General features: G+C 37.7%; 1 protein-coding gene across 1 annotated transcript in view; it reads left to right on the top strand.

Annotated features, from left to right (window-relative positions):
- The window catches only part of DAPP1 (dual adaptor of phosphotyrosine and 3-phosphoinositides 1), a 54,255-nt gene extending 46,548 nt beyond the window's left edge, over window positions 1-7,707 (top strand). Inside the window, exons 5-9 of the mRNA XM_032179273.2 lie at window positions 654-701; window positions 2,088-2,150; window positions 2,841-2,926; window positions 5,048-5,135; window positions 7,128-7,707. Coding sequence (XP_032035164.1) covers window positions 654-701; window positions 2,088-2,150; window positions 2,841-2,926; window positions 5,048-5,135; window positions 7,128-7,196 — 354 coding nt within the window. The 3' untranslated portion in view covers window positions 7,197-7,707. The remainder of the gene's footprint in view (window positions 1-653; window positions 702-2,087; window positions 2,151-2,840; window positions 2,927-5,047; window positions 5,136-7,127) is intronic.
- The last annotated feature ends 8,524 nt before the right edge of the window (window positions 7,708-16,231 follow it).

Genomic DNA, 16,231 nt, shown 5'->3' with positions numbered 1-16,231 from the left:
ATTTTTACGTTTGAATTAATGACAACATGAGTTAAAAGAACTGGTTCATTCTTATTTCAGATTCATTTTGGATAAATCACGTGTAAATAAATCTACACTCCTGACCGTCTGTTTCTTGGAACATGGATCTCAAGAGAGTGTGGGGGTGGGGAGGAGGATTATGTGATAAAATAGATGGTAAAAATGCTGTTTCTAAGGTTCCCTCTTAAAAATTTACAAAGTATATTAGCATAATACAGACTCTGGGAAGCCCTGAAGTAAAAACATCCTTTTAGTTTTCTTAATCCGCTCTCCCAAACGTATTGACAGTAGATGTGTGCGTGTTTATGTGCTAATAACCCTGTAACAATCCAAACAGCTGGATTTCACATGACACACTTTGACAAACACAGACTTTTATAAGTGAAACGATGTGGTTTATTGTTTGCAAATTGCTAACTGGAGTTAGTAGCTACAGAATGACACCAGTAGATCCAGTCTGAAAACAATCTCTCACAGCACATGGAAGCTTTTCTAGTCCCTAGGTGAAAAATGATAGACAGTAATTTAAAGATCAAAGGCAAACATTCTTCATTTAAAAACAGGATAGGAAAGGAAGGACAAACGTCTTGTTGTGACAGTTCTGGGCTTCACTCAGTGCTTTTCTTTTTCAGCTGGGCACCAAAGAAGGTTACCTCACCAAACAGGGAGGCCTGGTCAAGGTAAGGAAGTGTGGTTTTGCTCATGCCAGCCACAGAAAAAGCGAACACGTCATGTAGACTCAATTCTCATCTTGATAGTTTTTCTTGGAAGCATAATTGCCTGCTTATTTTAACCCACTTGTAATATTTACCTGACTCAAGAGTTCATTTTTATGGCTTATTAGTCAAAATTCTGGAAAATGACTTGACTATTTTTTGACAAAGCCCTGCATAGGTGTAGCCTGCAGTTAAAAGTCAATAAAACATAGTCCTCTGAATGGAATGATTGAGGATGAAGATAGCAAGTTAACTCTAGAACATCTTTCCTTCTTTTTCTAAAACAAGGAAGAAGTCAAAATTGTATAAAATGTTTCCTTAAAGATAGGCCAAAAACATCACTGATGCTACTGAAACTATGTTATAAAATCCAAAGAAAAACACAATTTAGTTCTTACAAGTTCAGAGTATCCAAATCTTCCCCATTTATGAGACTGTACCTTTAGAATTTCTTTGTTTCATCTCAATGTGCCAAGAAGACCTTCATGGAATGTATCTGCTCCTTCTTGTTTTAAGAGTCACGGTATTTAACCTCTCACAGACACTGGCGTGCTTGGAATTAGCCTAAATAATTTCATTATTTGTGTCCCTTCTAGATCGAATGCTCCCTGAGGACAGAGAGTATTCATATTCATAGCATACTTATGTTTAAATCCTCTGTTACTTCTTTTAACTGGGCACATTGCCACCCAGGATAGAGTAGGATGCTGTTTGTATAGGTAACAGCAGGCAATGACGGTTTTTACCACTGATACCTTGGAGTTCTTAGGCAAGGTTTAGAATATCACGTGAGTCAGGGTTCCTAAACCTCAGTTTTGTTATTTGTAAGACAAGAATAATAATACTGGCATTGTTTTATGAGGATTGGATATAATATATAAAGCCTCCAACGATAGTATATCGTCCATATTAGGTACTCAAAGAACAATATTTATTTTTATTATAGAGTTAATAAAATGGAAATTGTAGTGGTTTGTTATAAGTCACATTGAATATTTATGATAGACTAATTCTTTTTGTATTTAAAAATATACTAATGATATATCTGCCTTCATTTTTGTTATAAATCACATTGAATATTTATGATAGACTAATTCTTTTTGCATTTAAAAATATACTTATGATATATCTGCCTTCATTATGAGCTTAATTAAGCATGAAATTATTTTAATTTTTATAGATATTTTGAAACTTTTTTCTCAGAAATGACACACAAGAATTTTTTCAGGGTTATAGTATTTAATTTTTTAGGTACTTTTAAAATGAAAGTAAATCATCTGGTTCAAATATTACATTCCTGTATTCAAAACTTTGTGTGTGTGTGTGTTTGTATGTGTGTGTTTTTCTCAGACCTGGAAAACAAGATGGTTTACTCTGCACAGGAATGAACTGAAATACTTCAAAGACCAGATGGTGAGAAACATGATAATATATTTTTCCTTTAAAAATCAATTATCTAGATGAAAGAAACTTATGTCTTTAAAATCTCTGAAATTATTTTTATATCCACCTGAAACACCTAATAAATGATTGGAGTTATGAATTCTTGGTTCCTGAAATGAGCAGTTATTTTGCAAAGATGAGATGTATATCCCAGAAATTGCTGTCTTGGATTGGCTAAACTATAGTTCCCCAGGGCACATAATTCCCTCTGTTTCGGGCAATGTAATTATTCTCTTGCCACAATTTATTAACTGTCTGTCTGCAGCAATTTGTCCCTTTATTAAAAATACAGTTTCTCTATTTCCCGTGCCCATTTCATTAAGCCAATTTAAAATTATTTTTTCTCACTTTTCTTATATAACATTTCTAAGAAAGTAGAAGTTTTAAAAAATGAGAGAAAAATATGCCCCTCTTCCATGTGTTAAAATCTATCTTCATCAGTAAATTGATGAAGGTAGTATCTTAATGCCCAGTTTTATGAAAGGCTCATTCCAAAACCAAGGACTTCCCTTGGTAGGGCTTTTCTATTGTCAGTCCTGTTAGTGAAAGGAAATTTGACAATTGCACATAGTAGAAGACTTGTCAGAGGAATAACTGAGGGACAGATTTGTCTGTTTTTTTTTTTTAATGATGACATATGTTGCTTTTTATTTTATTTAGTCACCAGAACCAATTCGAATCCTTGACCTAACAGAATGTTCAGCTGTACAATTTGATTATTCACAAGAAAGGGTAAACTGTTTTTGGTAAGTTATTTTATAAAGAAAACGTTTTTTAATGTCTTCTTGCCAGACACTTATTTTGGCTAAGGAATAGAAAGCTGTATATCTTAATGTCTACAAAGTTTAGATCTGAGGGGCATGCCTACATGTAAGGAGTGTTTTCAGCTGAGCGTGACATAACACCTCATTTAAAGTAGCTTAAACAAACAGGCAGGTCAGCTCAGCTTACGTTGTGTGCTGGAGAAGTATGACTCACATAGAGGATGCCATTCACATCTTAGACAATTTAATTTCTTTGAGGTTTTCTCTCTCATTTTATTTATAACTTTGTTGACTCTAATGATAGGTGATTTGTATTGTTTTGACAATTTCTGGCAGATGGCACAAAAATATTTTGTTCTAACGTAATCAGTATGTTATAAAAATGTTCTAACTGAGAGAAGAGTCTTGATAAAGGAATGTCTTATTTCCCACTACCTTTTATTTTAAAGTTTTTCAAGCATACACAAGTTGAAAGACATATGTTTATATACCCTCCATAGCAGTTATTAATATATCTTACCATATTTGCTTTATCCTAGTCTATCTACTTTTTTTTTTTCCTGAACCAATTGAAAGTAAGTTGCAGACATCATGGTACTTTATTCCTAAAGACTTTAGTATGTGTCTCCTAAGAATAAAATATCACATATGGGACTACAATATCATTTTACACCTGAGGAAATTAATGTTAATTCTATAATATCAACTGAGAATGGGTGTCTTTTTAAAATGTGCGTAGACATGCCCTGTGAGCTAGCAGACCTTTATTTTTCGCATATATCCAAAAATCAGGAGGCAAGCAGCTGTGGTGACAAGACCAGGTCCAGGGTCTCTACTGTTCTGGCCTTTTCTTATGCTGGCTACTTCAGGATTTGAGTGTCTACTACACCTGTAGGTCTCATGTTTTCAACAAAGTACAAAGACAGATGTAGGGATGATATCATCCATGTCTGTCCCTTTTTATCAGGAAAACCAATGTTATTCCAGAAACTCCCCTATGAGACTGGGTGCCATGGCCATCCCCAGCAGCTGATCATAATTGGCTTAAACAAATTAGGATTTATTGCTGGGGTTCTGTTAGCAAGAGAAAGGGATAATTATCTCTATTAATAGACAGTTAATAATGTCTCCCATAGGGAGTACCAAACCATGACAATGTCAGAAACCAGTTTTCGAGTATATGCACTGTATCACTCCCTCTCCACCACTGTCCACTCGCCCTCCACTAGACCTCACATCAAGGTATTACAAACTTCTATGCACAGGGACTTACCTCTTACCTATTCAACTTTAATTGCTGGTATCAACAAAATATACTGCTTAGGCTTTAAGATATAGAAACCCTTCTGAAGGCTTTTTCACAAAAAGAAAAAAGATTTTTGGTATTTTTGCATCTCATCTGTAAGTACAGGAAGTATGTTCAGTATGTAATTTAGGGCTGACCTTATCGCTTACATAATTTTAACTAGGTAATCAGACACAGTCAAATGAAAAATTACTGTACATCTAGGAAAAGTATTTTGTTCCAGTGGGAAAGTTCTTACTTCCTGCAGCAGAGACTGACTCTTGGCCAGAGATGGGAGAAATAACTAATTGAGTTTTATTGTCTCTTTTTATTGTCCCGATAGTTGAAATTGCCTACAACCACAGAAGGCAGAGTTATCCTCATTGAAGCAAGCTAACACAAATGAGTTCTTTTTAGCAAACTTCTCTGTCTTGCTTATTCTTTGGATCATAGCACAAGTTTTTGAGAGATCTTTGAGAGATCAGCTGAGTAAACACATAAGTATTAGAGTTAACCTAAGACATGAACTAGAAAAGGATCTAGGGGTGTCCTGAACATGTTTCTTTCTTCTTCAAAGTTTTATTCGAGTATATACATCTGACTTTGAATAATAATATGAATCTACAACTTCCTTAACATTTCTGCAGTTTGCTGGCAGGAATAGGTGCATATATACCAACACTTCAAGGTACTTACCTGGATCCTTTATCAATTCTTTTTTCCCTTGCAATACTCTAATTAGTGTTCAACTAATATATATATATATATATATAGCTAATGATCTGCAATATCTTATGTTCTTTCTTTTGTCCTATTAGTTTGGTATTTCCATTCAGGACATTTTATCTCTGTGCAAAGACCGGAGTAGAAGCTGATGAGTGGATCAAGATATTACGCTGGAAATTGGTGAGATTTTTAAGCCTTCAGATGTCGAGTCTTGAGAAATAACATGTTGATGATTTCAAACATATTTCTATGAAAAGAGTCAGACTAGCCCCGAGAATCAAAGAGATGTCTGGATGTCTACTTCTAGGCTTGCGGAACAGTCTGTTAATTCTTCTGGGACGTGAGAAGAGATGGAGACAGGGTTGTAAAAAAGAAAGAATTAAGCCATATTTGGGTCTTAGACGTAGAGCCTTAGCCTAATAACCACCTATCAGACTTCCTTTAAGGTGTGTCAGTGAGTTCAGTTTTGTCTGGAGGGGGTCATTTGGAACCAGAAGGTCTGACAGAGGAAAGCTGACATATTTCTCTAGTTGAAAAGCCTTTTAAATTGTTAGAGAAGAAAGTTTGCCAGAGGAACTTAGCTTAGTTTCCAGTGTAAGCATCACTTTGTGCAGGTCAGGGACAAAAGCTGGTTTATTTTGTCTGCTCTCTGTGTATCTCCCGGGGAGAAGACTGAGTGAGCACTTATAAAACTTCACCAATCTTCTGCGTGTTTTTCATGTGCTTGCAAGTTAGTGAGTTGTTAGCCTAGAACTTGTCCTTAAAGCTGACTAAAATTTCCTATAAATACCATCTTGAAAGCTTTGATGATTTCTTTTTTTTTTTTTTTTTTTTTTTGAGACAGAGTCTTGTTCTGTTGCCCAGGCTGGAGTGCAGTGGTGTGATCTTGGCTCAGTGCAACTTCTGCCTCTCAGGTTCAAGTGACTTTCGTGTCTCAGCCTCCTGAATAACTGGGATTATAGGAGCTCACCACCACGCCTGGTTAATTTTTGTACTTTTGGTAGAGATGGGGTTTCACCATTTTGGCCAGGCTGGTCTCGAACTTCTGACCTCAATGATCCACCAGCCTCAGCCTCCCAAAGTACTGGGATTACAGGTGTGAGCCACCATGCCCAGCCAGATGATTTCAAACATAAAACATTTTTCTTAATTATTTTTTGCAAAATTTTCTGATATATATGAAAATTCCTTTCTAGATACTGAGACTTTTGCTTTCAGTTATCTTTTCAGCTTGAAATTCAAATAAATATACCATTCATTTTTAAATTGTTCCAATGTATTTATTATTCAGTGAGGGATAATTTGTCTTGTGAAACCTTTGTTCAGATATGAATTAATTTCTTATTCTTTCTGTTTTTAATTATCAAAGTAACACAAAATCATTATACAAGAATTATAGAAAAATATATCAAGTATGCACACTTTTAGACTTCTCTCTTTACACATAAATATTTAAAAACAAAATTTAATCACTTGCTAGAAGTAAAAACCACAATGATGTATCACTACACACCCTTCAGAACAGATACAATGAAGACTGTCAATATCAAGTATTAGCATAAATGCGAAGGAACCAGAACTCTCCTACATTGCTAGAGAGAATGAAAATGTGTACGGCTACTTTGAAAAATTTCTTGGCAGTTTCTTTTAAAACTATACATATACTTACACTATAATTCAGCATTTTCATGCTTAGGTGTATATCTAAGAGAAATGAGTGCATGTATTCACTAAAAAATGTTACAGTAATGTTCATAGCATCTTTATTGATAATATACAAACTACAAACAAAACAAATCACTTGCTAGTGTTCTATATTTGCTCACTTCACTTAGCAATATATTATGGACATTTTTCCATATTATTAATTTTAGATCTATATCTTCCTTTTGACTCGTTGACTAGTATTATATTTTATAGATTACTATAAGTATTAGACCAATTCCCAATTTGTACATGTTTTAGCAATCACTTTACAATATGTGTCCTAAAAAAAAATACAGAAAACTTTTCTGGACACATGGTAATTAGCTTATAGTTGGGGGTGAGCACATGATAATTAGAGTTGTATGACATCCTTACTAATCAACATGTCGTATTTAATATTTGTTAGAAGCCAGGGTTCATTACAATCACTCAGTAATGGATACACATGTGTGTACTTTATTACAGTCACAAATAAGAAAACAGCTCAACCAAGGGGAAGGCACGATCCGATCTCAGTCGTTCATCTTTAAATAGATCTTTCTTGCCAAGGAATGCTCTGGCCCAGGAGCAAGGTGGAATGTTCCCTGATGCTGTGATCTGCAGCAGGCTTCAAATGAAAACCGACTAAGGATTTTCTTTCAAAAACAAATCAGAAGCAGATGCTGATTGGGACCCATATACCACGTTGCTGACTCACGTTGCTGCCCTTCCATGATGTTGCCATCTCCTTGAGAATACTGAAACAATCACCATTCTGATAGAAAGTGCTTAAACCACCACTCTTAGGTCTGCTCACTCTTAGAACACACAATGGAAGAGTAAGGGCTTTTGTTTTCACTCATTGTGGTCCCCAAGCCTATTGACAGTAGTTGCCTAGAGTCCCACTCTGAGTCATGGTCAGCCTGTCTGACATCCAGGTTGTGCTATTAACCAGGAAGGAAACAGATACTTGGAGGCTTAGATGACTTCTGCAAGATTTATACTGAGATAGCAAACATCAAATATTTTCAGGGGAGAGTTTTGTTTTTTTTTAATTTTTCCCCCTTTATACAAAAAAACAAGAACATTTCCAAAACTAAAATGGAAAATGCTTGTGGCATTTATTTTCTCTTTTTAAAATGTTCAGAAATTTGGCAGGTCCTTTGCTTCTAATGATAAAACTGTGAAAGCTAGATGTCCTATGGGCAATTAGGTAGTATAATAAAGGTAAATGAAGGTACAATTTTTAAACCATTATTTTCACCCTTTTGGGGTAAATGTTTTAAAGAGTGAAAAAACATAAATTGAGAAAGGGTGATAAAGTAGTAGATAACTTTTAGTTTAATAATAATTATTGTTATTATACTAATAATAATAGAGCACTTGTAAGCGCAAAGTTATCTTTATCCAACATTTCTCCAAATGAGCTGAAAGAAACTTTTCAAGGACAGTGTATTATAACAATTCCTTTCCCAGATTTAGTTGTATAGGGTTGGCCCAAGAGATGTAAGAAAAATCTTGCATTGCTCCCTAAGCACCCTGGGCCTTATTAAAGAGCAACTTCTATTTCCAGTTGGGGGAGTAACACTAAACTACAAGAAATATGTAATAATGATAGGTAATAACGTGTTCCAAAGCTTTTTCAAACTAGAATAAGGAGACAAATAGAAGAATGAGATACTGGTGTCCACAGTTCATTGGCAGAATCTAACCCCTTCTGTTTTTTTAATACTATTTTTATTTAGATAGAAGAAGATAAAAATGCTTGAAGAGCCTGAGAGTAAAAAGATTATGCTGCAAAGCTATGATATAAACTGCTCTTGCAGTCCAAAGGGATACCTGGTTAAAGAAGTTTCTTATTTAAACATCTCAGATGCAAAAATTACATTAAATTTTTGTATATTTCAACAACATTTTAAATGTATTTTGTTATGTTTGTATTATATAGGATAAAGCAAATGTCAAGTTAAAATGTATTGTGTTGTTTGTAAAGTAAGAAGTTACTGGCCAGGCGCGGCAGCTCACGCCTGTAATCCCAGCACTTTGGGAGGCCAAGACAGGCATATCACTTGAGGTCAGGAGTTCGAGACCAGCCTGGCCAACATGATGAACCCTTGTCTTTACTAAAAATACAAAAATTAGCTGGGCATGGTGGCAGGCGCCTGTAATCCCAGCTACTCAGGAGGCTGAGGTAGGAGAATTGCTTGAACCCGGGAGGTGGAGGTTGCAGTGAACCAAGATCGCGGCACTGCACTCTAGCCTGGGTGACAGTCAGGTTCCGTCTCAAACAAACAAACAAAACAAAACAACAACAACAACAACAAAAAAACAGAAGTTACAAATGAATCCTCACAGATATGTGTAGTTTTATGTTTGTTTTCTTAGAAACAAATGTGTTTCTTTGAGTGGGTAATACTGTTTTACTATGTTTACCTTTTATAAAACATAACCTGTTTATTTATATTCTTTGGCTTTGTTTATTAAAAAGAGCATGATTTTGCTGTGCATGTACTATTTTGCTATTAAAATTTATTTTTAATATTTGTAACTTGAAAGAAATATACAACTGATTAATATCATAAATAGCAATGAAGAATTCACTTCAGTTAGACTATTAACCACAAAGGATTGGAAGTTGAAGAAATAGTCCAAGGCCTCAAGGAGTTCTTAGTTGAATATGGAGAGAACAATAAACACACACACACACACACACACACACACACACACACACACATATATATATATGACAATATATAGCAGTAAATAAGATCATTAGTGTAAGAGAAGTACACAAAGCTATATGATGGAGCAGGTTTTTCAGCAGGGGATACAACAATTTGTTGGAGGGTTTTGACATGAAAAGGGTGAGCTAACATGTACCTGCTATGTAATTAGTACTAGACTAGGTGTTTTGCCTGCCCTCAGCAGTCCTGCAAAGAAATGATTCTAACTCCTAAGTGGAGCCTGTGAGGGTTCCTCATCTATTTCTCCAAGTCCAAAAAGAGGGAGCATGTTTTGTGCCAATGGCAGATCAGAGCGGGGGAATATAAGAGAAAAAGAGAGTGGGCTATCTGCATTATACTCTGTCTGCTAACAGGTATGAGCTTATCATTAAGACAGAGTATTCACAGTTATTCTCAGAATTCCCTCTGGGAAAATCCCGGTCCACAAGAGCAGTTTTGTCTGGACCAATGGCGACACCAACATGGTGAGGGAAAGCTAATACAGATGGTCCCTGACTTATGATGATTTGATTTAGGATTGTTCAACTTCACAATGGGTCTATTGGGGTATTAAATGCATTTTCTCCTTATGATATCTTTGACTTAAAATGAGCTTATTGGAATGGAACCCCATCATAAGTCAAGGAGCATCTGTACTGTTTCTGGGGGAAACTTTCCCCCTAAGCCAGAACACCTGGATATCAGAGAACTCACTGGGGCAGGATCCTTCTTTTCCTAACCACATGGCATGCAAGAGAGTGAGTTCCTCTCTCGTTATTTCTCACAAGGGCTTGGCATGCAGGTCAGGGCATTATGCTGTGTCCCTGTTTCAGGCAGAAAGCAAGAGAACTACTATAAGGAGAAGGTCAGTTCTACTTCCTTCCCTCTCCACTACTTCAGATCCACTGCAGCAAATCCATGTTTCTACCAAACTCTTCCTAGCCAAGTATACTACATAGCAGAGTGCCAGGCTGAGCCTACGGTCTGCTCACTATGAGTTCAGGCTGTCTGACCATGATGTCAAGCAGAGTTTCTTAAACCATCTGTGGCAAAGGATCTGATTTTCTTTCTTTTTTTTTAAATTTATAATCTATCACAGACTGAGATTTCATAGAATTCAATAAATTATTAGAAAAATCCAGCAAAAAATACAAATATCACAATCCCAGTTTATTATTACCAGATTCAATAGACGTAAAGTTACTATGTCAAATTGTTGTAAGTTTTTCAACACTTAAAATTGGCATTTCTGTACTTACCTTGCTAGCAAACAGTGTGCACAATAGCCCAGTCTGTGGACCACGTTGTGAGTAGCACGGGTCTAGCTGACTGGCAGGTAAAAGGAAACAGCCTTCTTGAGAAAGAATTCACCTGAAGACAGGAAGGGTTGAGGTGCACATGCTTTGTTGATGGAATATAGGCATCATTAGACGGGAAAGGTGATTCAGAGCACATTCTTGACTGTTTACTCAGCCCCTCCTCAGCAAAATCTAAAAGAGCTATTTCACCAGATCTCCAGTGCCTGGACAATGAGATTGTAAGTTGTGTCACATTTTCAGCTGTGAACAAAGATGGCACCCTTGGCCTTAAGCAAGGGTTGTGCGCCCTTGTAGACAACAGCAGCCACAGCCTGACTTAGCAGTAGCAACAATGGCCAGGGTTATGGGGCATAACCATCCCAGAGAGCAAGAACAAAGAAAGAAAAATGGCAGATGCCATGTAGTTTCAGGAGTACATGTGAAGGGTCTATGAGGACTTCCAGAAATGTCTGGGAGGCATTTGAGAATGACCATATTTTCCACAGAAAAAGCAAGATTGGAGCCAGAGAAGTTAGACCAGCAGGTCCCTGATCCCATCCTACAGTTATTTCCCCAGTTCCAGATGCATCATTGGTATAGCCATCCAGGCATACCTTGAAGATATTGCAGGTTTGGATCCACACCACCGCAATAAAGCAAATATTGCAATAAAGTAAGTCACACTATTTTTTGGTTTCCCAATTCATACTAAAGTTATTGCTAAAAAAGATTATAATGATCATCTGAGCTTTCAGCAAGTTGCAATTGCTTTGCTGGTGGAGAGTCTTGCCTGGTTGGTGATGGCTGTTGACTGATGAGGGTGATGCTTGTTAAGTGTTGGGGTGGCTGCAGCAATTTCTGAAAATAAGACAAAAATGGAGTTTGCTGCATCAATTGATCTTCCTTTCCTGAAAGCTTTCACTGTAGCATAAGATGATGGTTGACAGCATTTTACAAACAGTAGAATTTCTTTCAAAATTGCAGCCAATCCTCTCAAACCCTGCAACTGCTTTATCAACTAAGTTTATGTAACATTCTAAATCTTTTGTTGTCATTTCAAAAGTTCATAGCATCTTCACCAGAAGTAGATTTCATCTCAAGAAACCACTTTATTTGCTCATCCATAAGAAACAACTCATCATCCATTGAAGTTTAATCATGAGATTGCAGCAATTCAGTCGCATCTTCAGGCTTCACTCCTAATTCTAGTTCTCTTACTATTTCCATCACATCTGCTGTTACTTCCTCCACTAAGTCTTGAACCCCTCATAGTCATTCACAAGGGCTGAAATCAAGTTCTTCTCCACTCCTGTTAATGTTGATATTTTGACCTCCTCCTGTAAATCACAAATGTTCTTATTTTTGTTTGTTCTTTGGGTTTTGTGTGTGTGTGTGTGTGTGTGTTTTTGTTTGTTTTTTTTTTTTTTTGAGATGAAGTCTCACTCTGTCACTCAGGCTGGAGTGAAGTGGTGTGATCTCAGCTCACTGCAACCTCCGCCTCCCAGGTTCAAGCGATTCTCCTGCCTCAGCCTCCCGAGAAGCTGGGGCTACAGGTGTGCACCACCATGCCCTGCTAATTTTTGTATTTTTAGTAAAGACAGGATTTCATCATGTTAGCCAGGCTGGTCTTGAACTCCTGACCTCCTTTTGGGAGGCCTTGGCCTCCCAAAGTGTTGGAATTACAGGTGTAAGCCACTGTACTCAGCCACAAATGTTCTTAATGGCATTTAGAAGGGTGAATCCTTCCTGGAAGGTTTTCAGTTCACGTTGCCTGGATACATCAAAGGAATCACTATTTATGGCAGTGATAACCTTATTAAACATATGCCTTAAATAATAAGATTTGAAAGTTGAAATTCAAAATTACTCCTTCATCTATGGGCTGCAGAATGGATCCTGTTACTAGGTATGAAAACAACATTAATCTTATTGTACATATCAGAACTCTTGTGTGACCAGGTGCATTTTCAATTAGCAGTAATACTTTGAAAGAATTCTTGTTTCTGAGCGGTAGGTCTCAACAGCAGGTTTGAAATATCCAGTAAACCATCCTGTGAACAGATGTACTATTATCAGGCTTTGTCTCATTTATAGAGCAGGGGCAGGGTAGATTTAGCATAACTCTTAAGAGCCCTAGGATTTTCAAAATGGTAAGTAAGCACTGGCTTCAGGTTAAACACTAGCTGTATTAACCCCTAACAAGAGAGTCGGCCTATCCTCTGAAGCTCTGAAGGTAGGCATCAACTTCTCTTTAGCTATGAAAGTGCTAGAGAGGAGAAGTCAATGACTGGCTCCAAAGCTTCAAAGGATGGCATCTTCTTCCAATAGAAGGCTATTCAGCTACATCGAAAATGTGGTGTTTAGTGTAGGCACCTTCATCAATGATACTAGCTAGATCCTTTGGATACCTTGCTGCAGCATCTACATCATCACTTGCTGTTTCACCTTGCGCTTTTGTTATGGAGATGGTTTCTTTCCTTAAATCTCATGAACCAACGTCTGCTAGCTTTGAACTTTTCTTCTGCAGCTTCTTTACCTCTCTCAGCCTTCATAGAATTGAAGGGAGTTAGGGCTTTGCTCTGGATTAGGATTTGATTTAAGGGAATATTGTGGCTAGTTTGATCTTCAATCCAGACCACTCACACTCAAACTTTCTCCATCTCAGCAACAAGGCTGTCTTGCTTCATATTCATGTGTTGATTAGAGTAGCACTTTAAATTTTCTTCAAAAATGTTTCCTTTGCTCCGGGCGTGGTGGCTCACGCCTGTAATCCCAACACTTTCGGGGGCCGAGGCGGGTGGGTCAAGAGGTCAGGAGATCAAGACCATCCTAGCTAACACGGTGAAACCCTGTCTGTACTAAAAATACAAAAAATTAGCTGGGCGAGGTGGTGGGCGCCTGCACTCCCAGCTACTCAGGCGCCTGCGGCAGGAGAATGGCGTGAACCCAGGAGGCGGAGCTTGCAGTGAGCCGAGATTGCGCCACTGCACTCCAGCCTGGGCCACAGAGCGAGACTGCGTCTCAAAAAAAAAAAAAAAAAAAAAAAAGTTTCCTTTGCATTCACAGTTTTTTGGCACAAGAGGCCTAGTTTCTGGCCTATCTCAGCTTTCAACATGCCTTTTTCACTAAGCTTAATCATTTCTAGCTTTTGATTCAAAATGAGAGATGTGAGACTTTTCCTTTCATGTGAACACTTAGAGGCCATTTTAGGATTATTAATTGGCCTAATTTCAATACTGTTGTGTCTCAGGGAAGTGGGTGCCCAAGGGTAGGGAGAGAGATGGAGGAACAAGTCAGTGAAGCAGCGAGAAAACACACATTTATTAAGTTTGTTGCCTTATATGGATGTGGTTTGTCGCACCCTAAAATATTACAATAGTAACATCAAAGATCACTGATTACAGATCACCATAGCAGATGTAATAATCATCAAACCAGTTTAAAATATTGCAAGAATTACCAAACTGTGACACAGAGACAAAAAGCGAATATATGCTGTTGAACAAATGGTGCCAATAGACTTGCTCAACTCAGGGTTGCCATAAATCTTTAATTTGTAAGAAACACATCTGCAAAACACAGTAAAGCAAAGAGCAGTAAAACAAGGTCTGCCTGGGTAGATGAACTTAGTTATTCAAGACAGCTAAGCACAGCCTCAGACAATAAAGTATCCTTCATGTGATGAAACCAGAGTAACCGACAAGTCCAGCCTGGTTTGTTTAAATCAGATACTGAAGTTGGCCTTTATTAAAAAAAAAATTAGGGGCAAACTACGATCCAAAAAGACAGGTCTCAAACAAGGGCAAACTGCATGATCAAAAAACTTACAATTTTTTTTTCTTCCCTACACAAAGATACCATCTGCAACAATTTCATCATCTTTTTTTTTCTTAACTTTTCCTGAAATTTTCAAAATATCATCAATATTTTGCCATATTGTTGAACTCTCCTACACTTAAAAATTTCTTTTTTCTGTTTGGAACACTTTAAAGCAAATTCTAGACATAGTTAATAAATGAGGTATGGCTGTACTCAGCAACTGACAGAACCCCAACATTGGCTCCCTGATCTATAGAGTGTGGGCTATTATAATAGGAAAGGCCAAGTAGAAACCACTAGAACTGCCTCCATCTGGAAAGATAGTAAACCGAAAGCAATCCCACATTCCCAGAGGGACTTAGAGGTTAGTGCCACCATCAAGGACTTGATGGATGCAGTGGTGGTGATTCCACCACATCTCCATTCAAGCCACCTATTTCACCTAAGCAGAAAAAGATAGGTCTTGGAGAATGAGTAGATTATCACAAACTTACTCATGTGGTGACTCCAGTTGCAGCTGCTTTTCCAGATGTGATTTCATTGCTTAAGCAAATTAACACATTCCCTGGCACCTGGTATGCAGCTACTGATCTGGCAAATGCCTTTTTCTCCATATCTGCCCATAAGTCCCACCAACAGCAGTATGCTTTCAGCTGGTAAGGCCAACAACATACCTTTACTGTCCTACCCCAAGGGTATATCAGCTCTCTGACCCTATGTCATAATTTCTCCACAAGGTCTTTGATCGCATTTCCCTTCCACAAGACATCACACTGGTGCATTACATTGATGATATTACGCTGATTGGACCTAGTCAACGAGAAGTAGCAAATACCCTAGACATATTGGTACGACATTTGTCTCAGAGAGTGGGAAATAAATATGACAAAAATTCAAGTGCCTTCCAGTTTACCAAAATTTCTAGGGGTCCAGTCGTGTGGGGCATGTCAAGATATCTCTTCTAAGGTAAAGAATAACTTGTTGCATCTGGCCCTCTGACAGTAAAAAAACAGTACATACCTAACAAGCATCTTTGGATTTTGGAGGCAACATTGTTTTCTATATTGCTCATGTAATTCATTGGTCTTACCATGTTCCCCATCATCCTGGAGCAGCTGGCTTGATAAAATGGTAGAATAGCCTTTTGAAAACTCAGTTACAGCACTAGGTAGGTGGTGATATCTTGCAGGGCTGGGGCAATGTTCTCCAGGAGGCTATATATGCTGTAAAATTAGCATCCAATATGTGGTGTTCTTTCTTCCATAGCCAGGATTCACAGATCCAGCAATGAAGGGGTGGAAATGGGAGCCATGCCACTCACTTATCACCCCTTGTCCACTACCACAATTTTTGTTTTCTGTCCCCAAGTTCCTATGCTCTTTAGGTCTAGAAGACTTTGTTCCAAAACCAGTAATACCTCAAACAGGAGACACAATGATTCTATTAAACTGGGCATTAAGATTGCCACTCTGCCACTTTGCACTCCTCATGCCTCTGAATTAACACATGAAGAGAATTACTGTACTGACTAGGGTAACTAGTCCCGATTGCCCGGGGAAACTGGGCTGCTACAGCACAAGGAAATAAGGAAGGGTATGTCTGGAATACAGGAGATCCACTAGATCTGTTTTGCCAAGCCCTGATTAAAGTCAGTGGAAAACTTTAAAACCTATTATAGGCAGGACAATGAATGGTTCAGATTCTTCAGGAATGAAGGTTTGGAATACCTCACCAGGCAGAACCACAAATA

The sequence above is a fragment of the Hylobates moloch genome, unplaced genomic scaffold (assembly GCF_009828535.3).
Source record: "Hylobates moloch isolate HMO894 unplaced genomic scaffold, HMol_V3 SCAFFOLD_2, whole genome shotgun sequence".
NCBI classification, from domain to species: Eukaryota; Metazoa; Chordata; class Mammalia; order Primates; family Hylobatidae; genus Hylobates; species Hylobates moloch.
This window is presented reverse-complemented; position numbering and strand designations above follow the sequence as displayed.